Raw genomic sequence first — 18,140 nt, 5'->3', positions numbered from 1 at the left:
TGATACAGTTGTCGTGCTGTGACGGTTCCACCTGAAGACGGAAGCTTGTGTTGCCTCCGAAACGTCGTGTTATTTTATTTATTGTTATTTTTATTTTACTTTTATTAATTTAATTTCAATTTTTTTACCTACGTGACTTTACCGAGAAAACCTAAAAATTACAAAAGAAAAAATGTTAGTACAGCAATGGAGCAAATAGAAAATCGGCACAAAATCAAGTGACACGTGAGAAATCGAGCATATCGCACAAACATAAGTCGGTATTCAACATTTAATTCTCCACAGCGGATGTCCGGCAGAGTGTTAATGACGACATGGGCAAATTCTTGTCAGGCTTGAGCACGGTAACTGGCAACACTCCTGGGAAACTAAAGCAAACTGGCTCCTGGTCAATCTTTTCCTGAAGTCTGTCGTTAGTGTCTTTGTCTCTGTGGGATGACCCTTGTCAAATGAACGGACAAATACATTTGTTGAGAGAGGGAAACCATCCATACTGAGCTTATATCCCTTTTGGCATTATCAGAATATCAGAATGTACCCGAGTTCACTCGCCAACAGTCTGGGCTAAAGAACACAGCCTTTGACTCGGTGGCACGATGCTAACGCACAACCGCAAGCCCACTCTTGTGTAGCACAACGCCGCGTGGAAAAATCCCAATTAAGCGTGTGGCAAACAACAACAGCAGCAACGTTACGAAACGTGTTTTTTGAGCAGCACAAAGTTAAAACTGCCAGCCCCCCTCCACGCAGGCTGCGGACGAACACGCGTGAGCGAGCGCGTGCCAGCACGTTGCGCGTTTAATTGCGAGCTCAGCGGCCGGCGGACACAGCGGAGCGCGAGCACTCCGCTGCACTTGCGTGTTGTTGTTTTAATATCCCGAGAGCAGTGTTTTCGTTGGGTTATCTTGCAACACGTCAGGAAATAAAATACCGTGGGCATTCAGAAGTTAGGTATGCGAAGCGCTAGTACCATTGCCAGCAAATTAGCATTTTCTGTGGAGCGTGGCGCGATACAATCGCACACTTTTCCTTTATGTCTGTGCCGGCTTCCTTAAACTCACAATATAACCATAAGTTGTCAATAGGCATTAACGCGCGTACATGTACGCATTAGCCCCTGGCTTCTTTGATAATGGCTATAATTATTGGGGCAGACTTTGCGGAACCTGCATTTCATTTTCGGAACACGGCAATCCTGCATTTAGCAGATTTCAGGGGCTCGCCTGAGCTCCTGTGTTGTAATGGAGAGCGACAGCACTCCGTTCTCATTATTTACTTTCGGACTCGCCAAGTGAAGTTGTGGTCCTGTTTGGCCAAACGTGTGCGGTTGGTCATACGTTTTGAAATCCAGAGTCTCTAGTGATTACCGTTGTCGGAAGTGTTCCCTGGGAGCTTGTAACTCAGCAGGTAATGGGCGCAGACAAGCACAGGAAGCACCAAATAAGGGCTCTTTCGAACCTGTAATCATGCCGCAGGTCCTTTTATTTTAAGCACAGAGGGGGGGCAGTTTTTCAAAATTAGGTACATGCCTTGCTGTCGTGCGTCTTGATAATTTATTGAGACTATGAACGGTTATGCTCCCAGTAAACATGCAACGTTGGGGCAACGTTGGCGCAAATTCCATGTTTACTGGGTTGTTATTTCAGCAAATTAATTTAGTTCAGAACTGCAAGGAGCCTTGCACGCATGAAATGCATATTGAAGCTTTTGCTGTAACGTGCAAAACTATTTTACGTACATATTTTGCTTTGGAATATCCTTCTTCTTGTGCGAAGATGACGGAGAGGTAAACATACATTACGAGTCTTATTCGATGTTTTTGATTGTGTTGTATGTTCACCTTTAATGTACTGTATCCATTCCCGGTCTGTTTATGTTTGAATGTGCTCTTCCCCCTTAAAAAAAATACGACGGTCCCCAATAGATTTAATCAAAATACGTCTGTTTTGCAAAGTACCCGCATGCAAATGCAACCACCACTGGGTTTTTTCAAACCAGCTGAATCAACAGTGAGATCCTGAACCAAAATTCTTGTCTCTATATCAGTCCAATGTTTAAAGATGTCGTATATAACGTGAAGCTATATTATTTTAGTCAATAATGTACATCGAGGCTTCAAAATGGCTGCCAGCCAAACTATGTCTAGCGATACAATGCATGCATAACATGCCATAATAGACCAGGATGAAAACCATAACGACTGTAGGTTTGTAAGTTTGCATTCGTTGATCATTTTACAATGCATTTTTAAATCCACAAACTAAGAGTTGGATGTGCTCTCTTTGCTTGCAGCACAAATTTGTGAATGGATACATTGCGTGTGCGTGCGTGTGTGCATGTATGACTGTAAATACATGAAGCTTTAATCTGTTGGCTTTGGAGGTGTAATGTTGTAATCCTGCACGCTTGCCAGGTTACATCTCTACAACCTCAGCAGCAGAAGTGCGCCGAGGGAGAGAGCACTCATTTTCTCGGCTATAGTTCTTGGATAGTAAAGCGTCAGCTCTCATTATCGTCACACTTTGCACAATGCAACTCTATCAGTGTTGCCGTGTGCAGCCGCCACCCATGCGGCATTGCCTAGTTCTCTCCTCATTCTGTGAATGACACGTGGAGCAAAGACTTATCACGCCGTTGTATTATTTTTCCTTTTGCACGCTGACTTCACCACGGCTGCCACTGCTCTCGTGTGGCAGGGAACTGAAGTATATTATTAGTGTTTCAACGTGATGCGCGCGCACGCGGCGAGATCCTGGGTCAGCCCCTCCACGCGCCCACCAAAATCTGACCCCCTCCCCCCGACCTCTGTGCTCTTTTGACAGGAGTGCGACCAGGTGCACATCGATGATGTGTCGTCGGACGACAATGGTCAGGATTTGAGGTGAGGCCCCGCCCCTGCGTCCCGCCGGTGGTACCGCTGGCGAGCGCACCGCTCCAAACGCTTCGCTCCCAACACTCCGCTCGCTCTCTCGCCTCGCCCCCCCCCCCCCCCCCCCGAGGCCGCTCGCCTCTCTCCCCTCTCTTATGAAAACACGGCGCTGCCTGCGGGGCCCAGCGGGGAGCCCGCAGCTGCCTCGCCGAGTCTTGGACAGAACCTCCGCTTTATCTACGTCCTCATCTCATCCCACAAGTTTCGGGATCCCCGCGGATGGCTTTCCATCCGCGCCTGCACCGACCAACGTGTGCAGGTTGCACATGCGCGGTTGTGCAGTCGCGCTCCTACGTACACGCGTGCGCAGTCGCACTCCTGCGTACACGCGTGCGCACAATGGCAAAATAAACGCCCGTTTGGCAATGCAGACCACGGGACAAAGTGTTGTAGTGATCATCTATTATTGGCTGCCATGGAACAGTTTGGGTGTTCCACAAAGACAAAGATCCCCCGTATAGGCTTAACAGACTGTTGAGGCAAGTGCTGTTAGCGAGCACCTATGGAAGGCCGGCACGCCACACGAGGGGGTGAGTGGCCAGCTCCATGCCCAACCACCATTGGCTCCTGAGTGGTGATATCTCCACACCGCACCAGGTACTCATTTGAGGTTGAGTCGACCTAGAGGAGGCCCAGGAACGGTGGAGATAATCGTCACTGGTCTTGGCCGTAAGCGGGAATCAAACTCTGGTCGCCGAGTTCGTAGCGCAATGCGCTAATCACTGCGCCACCACTCCCCACAATACACATACTCGGAATTGTTTGGGTGTTCTACAACTGGACACACAACTCAAACTGTGTTCGACAACACGGTTTGAGTGGCATGTACTTGCTTTGCGAATAACCTACCACCTCCTACCTCTGATTCCCAGTGCTAACGGCAATGTGTACATGACAGCACACCGCTCGAGGTACTTATTTTAGGCTGAGTGGAGCTAAGGGAGGCCATGTAAGGTACAGATACTAATTGCCAGTGGTGATATGTACACTGAACACACAAGGCGCAAACACACAGACGCACGGTCACAAGTTCATGCTCTCTTGCATGCCATAATGCTTACGCATGCCTTAATTTTAGAATCTCAAAATCATTGCTCCTTGTCCTGTAGCTTTAACAAAAAAAAATTATGCAGAAATCAGATTTCTAGTTGTCATTAGATTTCTGTTTTTGTTCGTTGCAATCTTTAGAAAACGATACGTAGAATACAATGGGAGTTCAATCTTTGTCCTCGGTTGTTTTTGTTAGCGAACAAAAACATTGATTCTGCGTACGTTGTTATTAAATGGTGAGGCTTTGCCAAATTATATCTTTTTTCCAGTTATTGAGGTTTTCTATAAACGCTTCCTTGGATTTATTAATATTATTATTCTCGTAATGTCTTTATAGCCTTTGTACATGACAGCACCAGAATGTCTTTCAGGTAATTTAGGAGATGTTTGCTCACTTGCGCACAATTGGATTGGCCTCCACAACGAGAAACAATGGCCTCTCTCAAGAAGGGTGTTGTGGGATATTTCCCGCATGGCCGAGCGAGTTGATGCTTGATTCTTGACGACGTGCCCATAATGCATTGTCATGGGATCCAGAGGCTCAATTCTGCGACCCCATGGATTCAGAGGCAAGCGCCCTACCTCAAGACCACCCACTCACCAGTGTTGTATATTGTCTTTTGTATTTTTCACAACTCTCTCCCACATTCCTTCTGCTTGGATTATGTGTGTGTGTTTGTTTGTGTATCTGTGTATGTGGAGAGGTAGTGTAACGGTTAGCGCGCTGCACTACGAACCTGGCTACCCGGGTTCGATAGTGATGTAGAAGTCTGTGCGCTCACGGCTAACACCAGTAACGATTATCTGAACCGGTTCTGGGCCTCCCCTAGGTCGACCCAGCCTCAAATAAGTACCTGGTGCCGTGTGTAAACATCAACACTCAGGAGACAATAGCGGCCGGGCGTGGTGCTGGCCGCCCACCCCCTCATGTGCTGTCCCGGCCTTTATAGGTGCTTGCTAACAGCTCTTGCCCCAACAGTTTAAGGCAATATGGGGGGTCTTTGTCTTTGTATCTGTGTATGTGTTTTTCTGCTAATGTGGCGATTGGTGATGTAGTGATGTAGAAGTCTGTGCACCCCGCTACTAGAATCCTGATGGCCTGGGTTTGATTCTGGGCTGGAATTCACAGCACCAGTTGCAACTGGTGTCTGAAACGGTTTCTGGCCTCCCGAAAGTCTGCTTGGGCAAGCACTGAGGGGATAAAAGTGCTCAATCCATGCCACACTCATAATGCCATGCAGGCCTTACAATCTGGCCTTATCCCTGTTATCTGGCAATTTCTTGAGCAATTTCTTGAGCAATTTTCTAACATTGTGCTTGGGTCATAGTCGGCATAGGGAGGTAGATAAAATGTGTGCAATTAATTACACCGCAGGCATGGTGAGTTAGTGGGTTAAAACAAAATCAATAGTGAATGTGATGCCAGCAGTGTTAACTTATAAAGGGTCTCAAGATGCTTCAGATGCTTCACATGAGGAAAGAAGGTAAAGTGAGGGTTTGGGGTTCGGTTGGGGGAGGGGGCAGTGAGACTCGGGATTAGAGAAGAGAACAACCCCGCGGCACTGACCCCCCCCCCTCCCCCGGGTCAACGAGACCGAGTCTAGGCAGATAAAGCAACCAGGAGGCCCCAACACCAATGAGAGTCCCAGGGGCAACGAATGCAGTCGGGCATCAATGACAACCAGGGACATCCGGTGCAGCCAGAGCAGCTGTGATGAGTCCCAGAGTTGTGTGTACTCTTTAATTGTATTTACTATTTTATTATTTTACCAAGTAAGGCCCACTGAGCTGTATAGCTCTTTTTCAGAAGCGACCTGGCCACAAATTATAGCACAACGAAGTGGCTTATCGCGTGGCAATGTGCAGCAGCCAAATCCTCTTCAACGCATGATGTTGATTCTAAATGTGGAGGGGAAAAACCGGAGGACCCAGAGAAAAATCCACGTGGGAAGAGAAACACGCAAACTCTAAATATGCAGTAGGCATCAGGGTCGGGATCAAATCTACGACCTCCTGTTTCCCAGTCTTGGAGGGCCAGGGTCCTTCATCAATGCATTCCAGGAGCAGCGGGAGTAGCCAGGGTGGCATTTAATTTGCGATTACATCTATATACTGGTACATTCCAATTATGCAACCAATAGTCTTGCGTTTTGTACATGTGATGAGCAGAGGTTACTAATTTTATCGAAGGTAAAGGTAGGTTAAGCTTAGATGGTATGAGCACGTGATGAGCAGAGGCTAAGAAGATGGCAATGAGGAAGAAGGTTAATGTAGACGCGACCAGTTGCAGGGGCCAGGAGATCGAGGGTGATGATGGGAGGATGTGGTGGACTGGGATAGGAGGGCAGTGGACGTGACTTCAGAGGAGAGGTGCAGAAGAGATTGTCTTTCTCCATGTGCCTCTGAGCAGCCGACCCCATGCAATTACGTGACTTTTTGGCTTAGAAGAAGCAATGGCACAACAACGTTGGGGGGCGGGGGGGGGTAAAAATGAAATTGAAAGAACAAAATCTGGTCCTATATGAATCATAACCACAGCTGCCTTTGTTCGGAGTGAAATCCGTGTGACATTATTGGGCGGTAGCAGGTTTCGAGTGCAGCCTCGGCTGCATTAATTGCTATCACCTCATCGGCTCAGGGTTTTCGCAATGAAGAGAGACGTCCAACATTGGTGCACAAGGGGGGGGGGGGTTGGCTTGGCAAATGTTTAATTTCCATTCCGTGGAAATGAAACGGCAAATGACAATACGCCACTGTGAGTCCATCGCTTGTTTTTAAAAGGGAGGCAGTAGAAGCCGGACCATCGCCAAAGTGTATTCCTGTGTCATGTTGGTCTGCGGCCACAGCACATTGCGGCTAGATCTCATGAGCCAAACAGGCTCTGGTCTGGAAGTACTTGAATTAGTAACCACCAAGGAACCATAAATTGCCCTAGGTAAGCAGCATTAAGGCAATTTCCTCTCTAAGCCATAATTCAAGTGATATACCTATGCAGTACTGAAAGGAGACGGAAGCCCACAAGTGTTGTCTGTCTTGTGCATGTTGATCTTGCGAGCTGCTTTATTCACCTTGGGAATCATTGTATGTGAAGCTTCATTGTAAATTATGAAATATGGTTATGTGTGCGTGCATGTAGTGGGGAGTGGTAGTGTAGCGGTTAGTGCTCTACCCTACGAACCCTGATTTCGATTCCCGCTCATGGCCAACACCAGTGACGATTATCTAAACCAGTCCTGGGCCTCCCCTAACTAAGGAGACAAAGGCTGTGGTGTTGCCCCCCCCCCCACCCGTGCCGGCCTTCATAGGTGCTCGCTAACAGGCACTTGCCCCAACAGTCTGTTAAAGGCGATACGGGGATCTTTTTCGTTTGCATGTACTGTGTACACATTTGGCCTGTATTGTTTCACTTTCCCGCAATTCATTGAATTGTCATGATTCAGATCCTTCATTGTTCAGCAATAAATTACCTCTCTGTCTCGTTGGTTGCGTCTCATTAGATCTGTTCGCCTAAAGCTGGTGCAAGTTACTGGCACGATTCGATGCTGGCATCGCGATATATGAATTTATTTTACTTAATTATTCAGTTAATCATGACACGTGTCATCAACATTTCTCCGAGTATGAAATAAGCTTATGCCCTTATAGTGTTGCCATGAGTAAGTATTAGGCATGCACTATTAATTGGTTCACTGATTCAAATTGATTCTTACACTCATGACCCATGCAAATTAGTAAGTAGAAAAAGCATACCTCGCCAACCATGCATAAAAAACTGTTCAACGTTAATTTTTAAAAACATAGTAGAATCGGAAAGTATATATATATATATGTTCAACTTCTTTCAGACCGTACGTGACCAAGGCGATGCTTAGAAAGTATAATTCACGACATTGACATAGCTATAAAGAAAAGTAAAAACAACACCTCTAATTGTTATTCTGGCATGTGTCCGAGTAAAGTGGCGTTGACGCAAATGCAACATCCGTCTGTATGTAACTGTTGAACTTCTTTCGCACCATACGTAGCCGACCGTGCTAATCGGTGGTGCTCGCACGCGGCCGTGCGTTCGCATCCGCCAATGCGCGGGGAGAGCACAGGGCCACCGCTCTTGCCGTGCTGGTTCCGCCGCGGCATCGCGTCGCTGACTTTTGCTTGCGCGCTCGTGCGCGTCCCGCTCCTTGCCGCGTTGCGTTTGGCCGCAGCACGTACAACTTCGCCACGGACGGATTCCACGCGTCGGCGACGAGCGCCAACCTGTGCCTGGCGACTGGCGTGCGCGGCGGCGTCGACTGGATGAGGAAGCTCGCCTTCCGCTACCGGCGCGTCAAGGAGATCTATAACAGCTACAAAAACAACGTCGGAGGCAAGCACCGCGGTCCTTCTCCCGCGGAATTAAACGAAATGCGTTTTGTGGATGGGCTTTTTCCGTTGACGGTGGAGCGCAGGCGAAAATGTCAAAGCTCAACACGTTCGTCGTTTAATGCTGCTCGAATGAAGAAACAATATGTAACCAGCGAAGGGTTTTGGAAATGGCCCTACTTCATCCCAGAGAGAGAGATCTCTCATTTTAGATTTGAAGCTTTCGTGACTGCAAGGATTCATATTCTTAGGTTTTTTCGGTAAAGTCACGTAGGTAAAATTTTTTAGTTATTTTGTTTTATTTTACTTTTATTAATTAATTTAAAATGTTTACCTACGTGACTACCGAAAAAACCTAAGAATAAGAGATCTCTCAACTAAGACGTGTTATTGACAAACGTGTGTAGAGTTTTTGTTATTTTTCTTTCCACGGCTGAACTACTTCGGTATAAGTGTGTTTTTTTTATCATTACATTTTTTAACAAAAATTGTCAATCACGTAATTTGCCTTTTTGGACAGATTGGCCCTCACCATGGAAATTTTGAATTTCCTTTTCTGGCTCGCAGACTACATGAAGTGCTGAGAAAGAGATGAGCAGGAGATGATATTTTATTTGACTGCATCCCTGTTGTGCTATTAACGGTCATGTAACAAGATGAAATAACACCCTTTACAGCTCCCTCAGTCGCGTCATGTCAGAACTGCTTGGGACTAAAGTTACATGTTCATTAAGCCTGCCACGGTTTATATTTATTCGCTCACACTCTTAATCATGCTTAGTTTAAGCACTTAATCTGTTATTGCTGTGGATTGTCACAACTATGTGGCGTTTTCAGGTTTCACTTTTTCGCAGTCAATATCAGGCTGACTGATGTCAAAGTGTGAAATATTAAACTCTATTATTGCATTTAAAAAAATACTACATAAGCGAAATCGAAATTTTCCATCGCTCTGGTGACGCAAATAATTCATCACTCTTTGCAAGTGTGAATTAGCAACTTACCAAGACATTCATACATTTGCAACCCCTGAAATGATTTCACAATTTTAAAAAATAATCGTGTTTTTACATTTTTATTTCAATACTGCGTGTTTTATATCAACGCTTAAGCATTTTTGTTCAGTCGACTCCGTTATAGTTTCACAAGCTTGCTTTTTTTCACTCCCTCGCGCCGAACTCCACGTTTGAAACACGGGGGTACCCAAAAAGCGGAGAGAGGGGGGGGGGGGCCGCGTTATTTTTCGAGAAAACACGAGCGCCGTCGGTGCTGCTCCTCGAGAGTTATTTTTGTAAGCGCCCGCCGTCGCTTTCCTGTTGTTGTTGGAGCAGGCCTCCTCGGGCCACCGAAGCGGGACGCCTGGCTGCAGCTGCGCGCAGAGATCGAGGCCCTCACCGACTCCTGGCTCACGCTCGCGCTCAAGTCGCTCTCGCTCGTCCACTCCCGGTCGGTCAAGACGCCCCTGCGCCACGCTGCGCGCCGCCCCCCCCCCTTCCGTCAGACCGCTTAGACTGCTCGCCTCATTGTCTCGTTGTTGTTGTTGTTATTGTTGTTTTTAAAGCCTAAGAATGTTTTTTCAGGCCCAATTATGCCTATGAACAAGTCACCTAGAATGTAAATGATCTTGTCAGGTCTCAGAAGCTAAGCAGGATGAGCCTGGATAGTGCTTAGATGGACAAGCACCAGGTATAAAACAGGTGTTATAGGCTGCTGCGAGGCTAATTTATCAGTAGGGGGCAGTGCAGCGAAATTTAGTTGTACAGTACTCGACTGCAATGTATGTGTTCCTGGCCCATTTTTTGTTGTTATCACACTTGCCGAACACAGGCCCAAAAACCCAAGCGGCCAAATAAAATCTACATTTTAGGTTAACGGAGACAGAAAAACCTGACAAATGAGACAGAACAAGCAAGGAGAAGCAATGCAAACAAGATGTAAAAACGAGACGAAGAACATAATTTATTCTTGAATCAAATCATGGCCTCGTATAGTGGCAAATCCATCGAATCGCCGATGCGATTGAACCGTTACTTGCTTGGGTGATGCCTAACAAGCGGCCACCCCCACCCCGCTGGATAGAGCGTCGCATTTCTTTCGCCAATAAAATTGCGCGTGCCTTGTGCACTTAATTAACACAACACGAACGACCGCCAGAACTTTTATTACCCAGCTTAACATCACAATAATTAGTAACGGCGGTGAGTTGTGTAGATAAAGCGCATACGCTTGAGCGGCTGTGGGCTTTGAGTGCTCACGCGGTGGATGTAGATTGTAGGCGTTGTTGCGCTAACTGATGCTGACATTTGATGGCTTCTCGCACAGGTCAAACTGCATCAACGTGTTGGTCACCACAACCCAGCTGGTGCCAGCCCTGGCCAAGGTGCTCCTCTACGGCCTGGGAATCGTGTTCCCCATAGAGAATATTTATAGCGCAACAAAAATAGGTAAGGACTACAACTCATCTTCTGGCCAGCTTGTGTGTAACTTGGGTGTAACAGCCACGGCCTGCTCCCTGTTTCGTGCGCCTAATTGTGCCACCTTTTAAAGAATGTCGCAGTTGGTAACACTTGTTCCTCATAGTAAGAAGAGCCTGGGTTCAATGCCTGACTCGAGCACCACCTCTCTGTGTGGAGTTTATATGTTCTCTTATAATGCATGGGGTTTTCACTGGGTTCTCCATTGATAAAAAAAACCCATAAAATATCACAGGTACTCGCCAAAAATCCCATTCCCATATAATTACCTGAAAACTACCCACTTGGACTGTACAGATAGCAACTCTGCCTCCTCCTGAAAAACTTGGCAGGACCCTCCAGGAGAAGAGGTGTGATTCAGTTGAGGCTTTCCTGGGTAAACGAGCACAATTATAAATATTATAGATAGTATAATAGGCCTGTGTTACTTGATTACATTTACTAATAAGCACGATGTCAAATATCTGACTCGCATCCGCCCTGACCAATTAACTGCCCACACCCCACACCCGCTTTAATCCAGAATATTTATATCTCAGGCCCCAGCTAGTCGGATATGCAATGTGGTACTGTCCATGAAGTTATGTGGTCAATTTTATTTATTCAAATGTGGGGCTTGGATAATGGTATCGGTCAGAAAGTGGCCTCCGCTAAAAATTGTAACGTGGAAGTCTGTTCAAATCTGGACCATTGGAAATCTCCGGATCATAGAGCCATGTAGACATATTGGCTCAGGAAACATTACCTGCTCACTCTCAATTCAGTTACTGACATTTTATTTGTAGCCGTCTGAAAAGCAGGCAAACCCCCCCCCCCCCCCGCCCAGGTTCATAAATATAAACATAACAGAATAAAGTCTTTCAATTAAATCGGATTTAGGTAAACTTGTTATATTTCATAGTTACAAGGGACAGGCTGCTTTGTTTATGGACTTTTTGGCGAGTGGTTTGTGTCGGTTTGAACATTCTGTGCTATTGCAGACAGTTGGCAGCCCGCTGAAATATTAACGTATTGCATAAACGCGCGTTTTCTCTTCTTGCTTGTAGTTGCATGATTAAGTCCATCACCATTCCTTTAGAACAACATTTTTAATGTTGGCTTTAAATGTCGTCGCTTGAATGTTGGTAACGCCTAAGCATGCCACAAGGGAAAAAAAAACGAATGCCAAAAAAATCTGCGTTCCTTCGAAAGGAAGCTCATTTGCTAGGTGTGGTTGGGCACGCCCCACGATTTTTAAGCAATTTGGTTGGTGGATTGCACAGAGACAAAGCCATCAAATGTGTGAAACACCCACCCCAAAGGGCAATGAGATAGTGCCTGTAACAGGTAGCACATCAAATCGTTTTTTTCTGACCTTGTTGGTGGAGATTATTGTGTGAGCTTACTCAAGCCACTCACATTTATCACTACATTAAAAAAAAAAAAAATCTAAAAAAGCACTGCCATTATCTCCCAAGCAGGATGCGAGTGAAAATACATTGATACTCAGTGAGGCATCCCCGGGTGAATAAAATTGTTATTTATGCATTCTCTTGTTTTTGCGAGTGAAAGTATTACAGCATATATAATTTTGCATAAACTGTAGTGTGCTTAGGGTCGCTGAGTAGTATTATGTTGTTGTTGCAGGCAAAGAGAGCTGTTTTGAGCGCGTAGTTTCGAGGTTTGGCAGGAAAGTTGCATATGTTGTGATTGGAGATGGGCAAGATGAGGAACAGACATCCAAGCAGGTAAATAACCCTATCCCTGTGTTTCCCCAGGCAAAGAAAATTGCTTTGAGCGAATTATGTCCCGGTTTGGCCGGAAGGTAGTGTATGTGGTTGTGGGCGACGGCGTAGAGGAAGAACAGGCCTCAAAGAAGGTAAACAAGGAGTCGCAGAGCAACCGACCGCACTGCCAGGCTGTGTCACACTCTTCCCTCGAGAGCCATGCCACTCGTATCGTCTTAACGGAAACGACGAAGGTTTTGAATAACGTGACCATAACGAAAATAGTTTTTCCTTCGTAGCGTTGGAGCGAATGTGATAATGCCGTAAATATGAAAGGTGTCGTTCACGAGCGCAGGAAATTAAACGTTCGAGTTGGAAAACCGACTGACACGGCAGAAATCTCGGCATTGGATCCAAGCGGGAAACCCTTAATTGTGCCGGATTCTTCGAAGCGTTTGTTTTTCTTGAATTTGACCTAGCTCCCATCTGAGTCTAAAATGTATAAAATGTCAGCAATCGACACTTTTAAACCACCTATAAATTACAGTAAGAGCTGCTGAATCTTAAAGTGGTTGGTGCAATAAGCCGAACATTCCAAAGTGATTTTTCATGACCCTCCTGAAAAAGAGTATTGAGACTCTTAAGGTTTTCCTGGAGAAAGGACATTTAGTTATACGTATTCTTAGAAAATATTTTTTTAATATGTATACATAATATAAAATCAACATATAATGAGGTTCATTGTCAATCCGCTACTCAATTTAGGCCTCCGTATTCCTCGTCGGCCACGGGAGTTGGTTGACCATCCCTCACGACACTCGTCAGTGTGGGTTAGCGAAGGGAGAGGAGGAATGGCGGTTGGACGACATGGATGGGGGCGGGGGAAGGAGTGGAGCGGTGACCAAGATCGGTTCAGACATCACTCGCCACTCATGCTAGCCACGAATGGAAATCGAACTGGGGTCGTTTGATTAATGGTGCAATGCCCTATCCACAGTGCCACCACTGCGCCCCTTAGAAATCAACATTACTTAACGAGAATAACCATTCCCAGACTGTCCTGCATGGGGCCAACGTGCTGAGAATTGACACAGCCCCCCCCCCCCCACCTTCACCATACCTTTGAAGCCCCCTGCACAAACGCCAGCATGAGGGCCTGCGTGCCACCTGCACCCGTGCAGGTACCGCGCTGGTGTGCGCCCTCCTTGTGAGTCCGAGCCGCGCGCCCGGCGCGTTCCCACGCTGGGGTTATGTTCTGGCTCAGTCGCTTGTGCCGTCCGCCCCCGTTTTTTTTTTATTTTGCCACGGCTTCGCAAGCGCTGGACAACAAAACACGCGGGGCGTCAACTGCGAAAGTTGGCGTTTGCCGAAAGTTTTAACGTATCAGTTTCCACGTTTTAAAGTTTTTTAAGCCGTTCCAAAGTACACATGGGAGAGACGTGGCTTGTGTTACATTACTTTACCATCGGCAAATTCCATATACGTTTGTACTTTTGTTTTGGATGTTTTCAAAGTGTATCCTATCAGAGAGTTTTCAGTGTTTGCTTAAAATCAGCACGAATATTTTAAGGTCAGCGCTCATGAAATAACACGATGTAGATGGAGGTGGTAAGCTTTGATGAAAACATGATCCAAAACTGCTCCCGATGTGCGGTTTTTTTTCTTCCCAATTCCAATATGTTTTTATGCCTTTTATTCTATATTTCTTATAAAATCATGTTTAATATGTCGTCCGCAAACTAAAATCGTCGTTATTATGTTGTTCACTATGAAGATGAAAACTTGATCTCCTGTGTTGAGCTTCATGGTAAATTGAGGGGTATCTTTGAAAAGAAGGCTCAAACCTACGTGTATATATTGATTTTTAACCAGCACTCGTTAATCCGTGACTGCATACACTTGATGCCTCGTGCAAACTGGATGACGATGCTATTGCGTAGGTTTTTGCCGTATAGCTCTGATGCGTTTTCGGGTTGCACCGCAAGTTGTTCGGCGTGGTGTCTTGACGTTCCACTGCACGTGCTTGGAACTCCCAGCTTTGCTGACGAAGCTTCTATCACGTGGAGCGAAACGTCGGACGCCGTGCTGAGCAACTGGCAGCACGAACCCCGAAACCCGTATCGGAGCGAGCTAAATAAAGCGATGCCGTTGCACGCGAACGTCGCCCGAACGCCGCGAGTGTTAACGGCGACGGCTTTCTTCTTGTCGCCAGCACAACATGCCGTTCTGGCGCATCTCAAGCCACTCGGACCTCATGGCCCTGCACCACGCCCTGGAGCTGGAGTACCTGTAGTGCCTGCGCTTGAGTCGCACCGCCGCCACCGCCGCCGCCACTGCTGTCGTCCCGGAGCTCAAGACGCCTGGACTCGGTGGAGCCGAGTGAAGAAGTCTCTTCTTAGCCCCAGGCCGACGGCTTGAGCAAAGCAAGACTTCGCCCGTGCCTCACTCTGCCACGGCGGGGACACGAAAAGTGATTTCTCTTTAACAAACAAAAAAAAATCTACAGATAATTTTGTTCGCCCCCGGACGAAAGGGGACCTATGGTGGAACGGAGCTTACTTGATGTTACCAAGGATTTGCATGGACCCTTTTTACGTCCAAACCGGCCTGGCAGAAAAAGGAGAAGGTGTGCAAGACTCACGGTGGACTTGGGATGAAGCCCGGAGTGTTTCTTCAGCCACAGATGCGGTGTTTTCTGGGGTTTTTTTATTCATTGTTTCAACAGTGGCTTGATATCTGCTCTTAAGTGCTCAAGTAACAAAAAGGCTACATTACAAATGACAGACACAGATGGAGAAATCAGAATGTTGACAACTATAAGAGAAAAGGGAGGGGGGCGGGGGGTGGTGGGGTGGGCTGGTGGGGTGGGAGTCTGTTATCAAAATGTGTTTGCGAAGATGTAAACCGTTGTAATGTATTTATTGTAATTTTTCACCTCCCCCCCCCCCCCCCCCCGTCATTTGCTGAAGGTACGTAAAAAAAGGAGACCGGTTCTGAGAGCAAGATGCTCGGATATGTTGTAAAAAACAAACATGCAGATCTGCATCGACAATCAAATGTACACTTCCTGCCGTCATTTAACCCATTGTTTAAAAGAAAGGGGGGAGATGGAAACGAAAACGAAACATTAAAAGGTCGTGACGTGTAAGTTGTGGGGGGGTGGGCCGTGTGTCGGCATTGAAAATGATAAATCACGTCGGCACGTGCTTCTGTCGTGCCACGTTTTTCACGAATTACTACTATGTCACAATGCATCGTGGGTAAATATGTAGATACAAATAAAATTAACTTCCGTCCTTGTTTGACCAAAATGCGTCACTCGAAATCAAAGCTTCTAATCATGTGTGACTGTTAATGATGATGGCAGACACGCGGAATTGTCAGTATATATTTTTTAATTGTCGCCTTTCGTGTATCTTTTACTGTAGAAATTGGAAGCTGATTTGTAAATTGATCTGTTTCGTGCATTTAAGAGTAACGTATTTGTTGTTTAAAAAAAAGACCTAAGGTTGAAGCAAAAAAAACGTTTTGTAAGTAAAGTATGGAAGTATGTGATATTCCCTTTGTGTGTAGAAAATCAATATCAACTTGGACAGCATCTGTCAGCATTTAGAATGTTCTACCTTGTTCGCTGCTGCAGCAAACTGTTTCCTATGCAATTCAAGCATGACGTTTATAGGCGTAGGGATTTTTTTAAAATAATTAGACAATATTGACAGTGGTGCCTTTTATTACCAAGCTGTGCGCTGTTCAGCAATTGAGTTGAAATCTCTAATTGTAAGCACTCGAGACTAAATGAACTCTCAACTGTGATTGTGCGATATTTAGTTTTAAGTTCAGCAAATGTTGTGGCTGGCATTAATTGAAAAGCAAAACAAAACGCCTTCTGTTTGGAAAATTCATTATTTGTTGCATTTAAGTTGTTCAACTTTTCCTGTATCTTTCCCAGAATGAATTACTCTGTGTGCGTTATTGAAAGCCGGATAAATGTAAAACGTCTTAACCAACAAACTTAGCCGTGTCCAGTTTGGTGAAATGAATGTTTGCGAAGTTCCCTTAAATCACGGCTGCTCAACTTTTGACGTCGCTGGGGTTCGTATTGGAAGCAGATTAAATAAATAAATAAAATGCCTCGCATAGCAATTATTTTGAGTGCGAGCTTTGCCGAAAATGAACATCCGCGAATATGAACAAAAGTGGCATGCACGAGTACGAACTATATTGAACTTTACAATTTGCATTAAATTTAACAAGTGCATGAATGTGTTGGCAGAAGGAATTTAGCAGTGAAAGGTTACACATTGAGCAGCCTTGCTTTAAGTGCATTCGGGTCATGCTGTGTACGGAAAGAGGATCGTTTATTGCCACCATATGAATATGAGCTCCATTCTCACCCACGCCAAAATGTCCCAACGTTTCGTTGTTCGCAAGGCATTTTATATCGCTCTGCCGTGTATGTCTGTGGGAAACTGGCTTCTGATTGCAGATTCAAAAGGGACATGCTTTTGACTTTTCTAACATTTGAGAGAAGTACATTTTAAAAACAATAACCGGGTGATCACACGCACTAGACGACGCTTGAGCAAGCCGTCCCTGTTTTCGTGTCGGCGTGGGTTTTGTCTCCTTTTTCCGAGTCAAAACAGCCGACTGCTGCGACATCCAGGCGAAGGGAGACAGAGGCCCCTTTTTCCTCCTGACGTTGACCTCGTAAAAGCTTTGGTTTGTGAACTGAAACATTTCAGGGTGACGTGGTGTAGGAGTTTGCCCTCCTCCATACACACTTCTTCGTTTAGTCACGCGGATGAGCGAGTGGCCGTCACTGAGACCCGAGTGGGACGTGTGACGCTTGCCTTCCATTTGTATTATATATATTGCGTGTTCTAGTCTGGGAAAAAATTAACAGGAGCCTTGCAATATGTTTAGCTAATTTAATAAAAATGTTGTTTGAGATGACACCACTTTTTGTCCTGTGACCAAATGTTGTCTTTGTTCATTTCAAATAGCATATTTCAATGAGTCGATTTTTTTTTGGTTGTATGTTGAATGACATTTTACACTTAATTTACTTATTAATTCAACATCTTTATCTACAAATTTAAGTTCAGAGCAGTGGCGCAGCAGTTAGCGCGTTACACTAAGAATCCCTGTAACTGAAGTGTGATTCCTTGCCACAGCTAATATCCGTGGCGAGTGATGTATGAGCTTGTCCTGGGTCCCCTCCCCCCTTCACCCATCCATTCTCTCCAGCACTGTGAAGTGTGACGAGCAGTGGATTAACAGCAATCTTAAGAACGATCACAAAGTTCTACCCACGTGACTTTACCGAAAGAACCAAAGAGTTTGAATTCCTGCAGTCACGAAAGCTTCAAATCAAGATTGATCACAAAGTTATCCGATGTAAATTTTTCTGAATGAACGGGCAAAGCATATGTCACACGTCAATGAAAACTCCTCTTACCTGCGGCAATGTGCAGGACCAATAACGCCGATCCTACGCTCCGTGAGGTTATCTCCATCCGTGGGAACATTTTCGGTGCATAACAGAAGAATAGGACCGCGAAAAATTAGTTTTGCGGATGTCACGGCTGCCACCAATAATATTATTCGCAGCTGAGAGGGTTA

General features: G+C 45.7%; 1 protein-coding gene across 1 annotated transcript in view; it reads left to right on the top strand.

Annotated features, from left to right (window-relative positions):
- The window catches only part of LOC133349261 (eyes absent homolog 1-like), a 132,210-nt gene extending 114,737 nt beyond the window's left edge, over positions 1–17,473 (top strand). Inside the window, exons 15-20 of the mRNA XM_061562612.1 lie at positions 2,823–2,881; positions 8,182–8,342; positions 9,670–9,784; positions 10,661–10,782; positions 12,570–12,670; positions 14,731–17,473. Coding sequence (XP_061418596.1) covers positions 2,823–2,881; positions 8,182–8,342; positions 9,670–9,784; positions 10,661–10,782; positions 12,570–12,670; positions 14,731–14,811 — 639 coding nt within the window. The 3' untranslated portion in view covers positions 14,812–17,473. The remainder of the gene's footprint in view (positions 1–2,822; positions 2,882–8,181; positions 8,343–9,669; positions 9,785–10,660; positions 10,783–12,569; positions 12,671–14,730) is intronic.
- Positions 17,474–18,140: the final 667 nt, after the last annotated feature.

Source organism: Lethenteron reissneri, chromosome 29 (assembly GCF_015708825.2).
Source record: "Lethenteron reissneri isolate LAM-NWPU_2019-01 chromosome 29, ASM1570882v1, whole genome shotgun sequence".
Classification (NCBI taxonomy): Eukaryota; Metazoa; Chordata; class Hyperoartia; order Petromyzontiformes; family Petromyzontidae; genus Lethenteron; species Lethenteron reissneri.
This window is presented reverse-complemented; position numbering and strand designations above follow the sequence as displayed.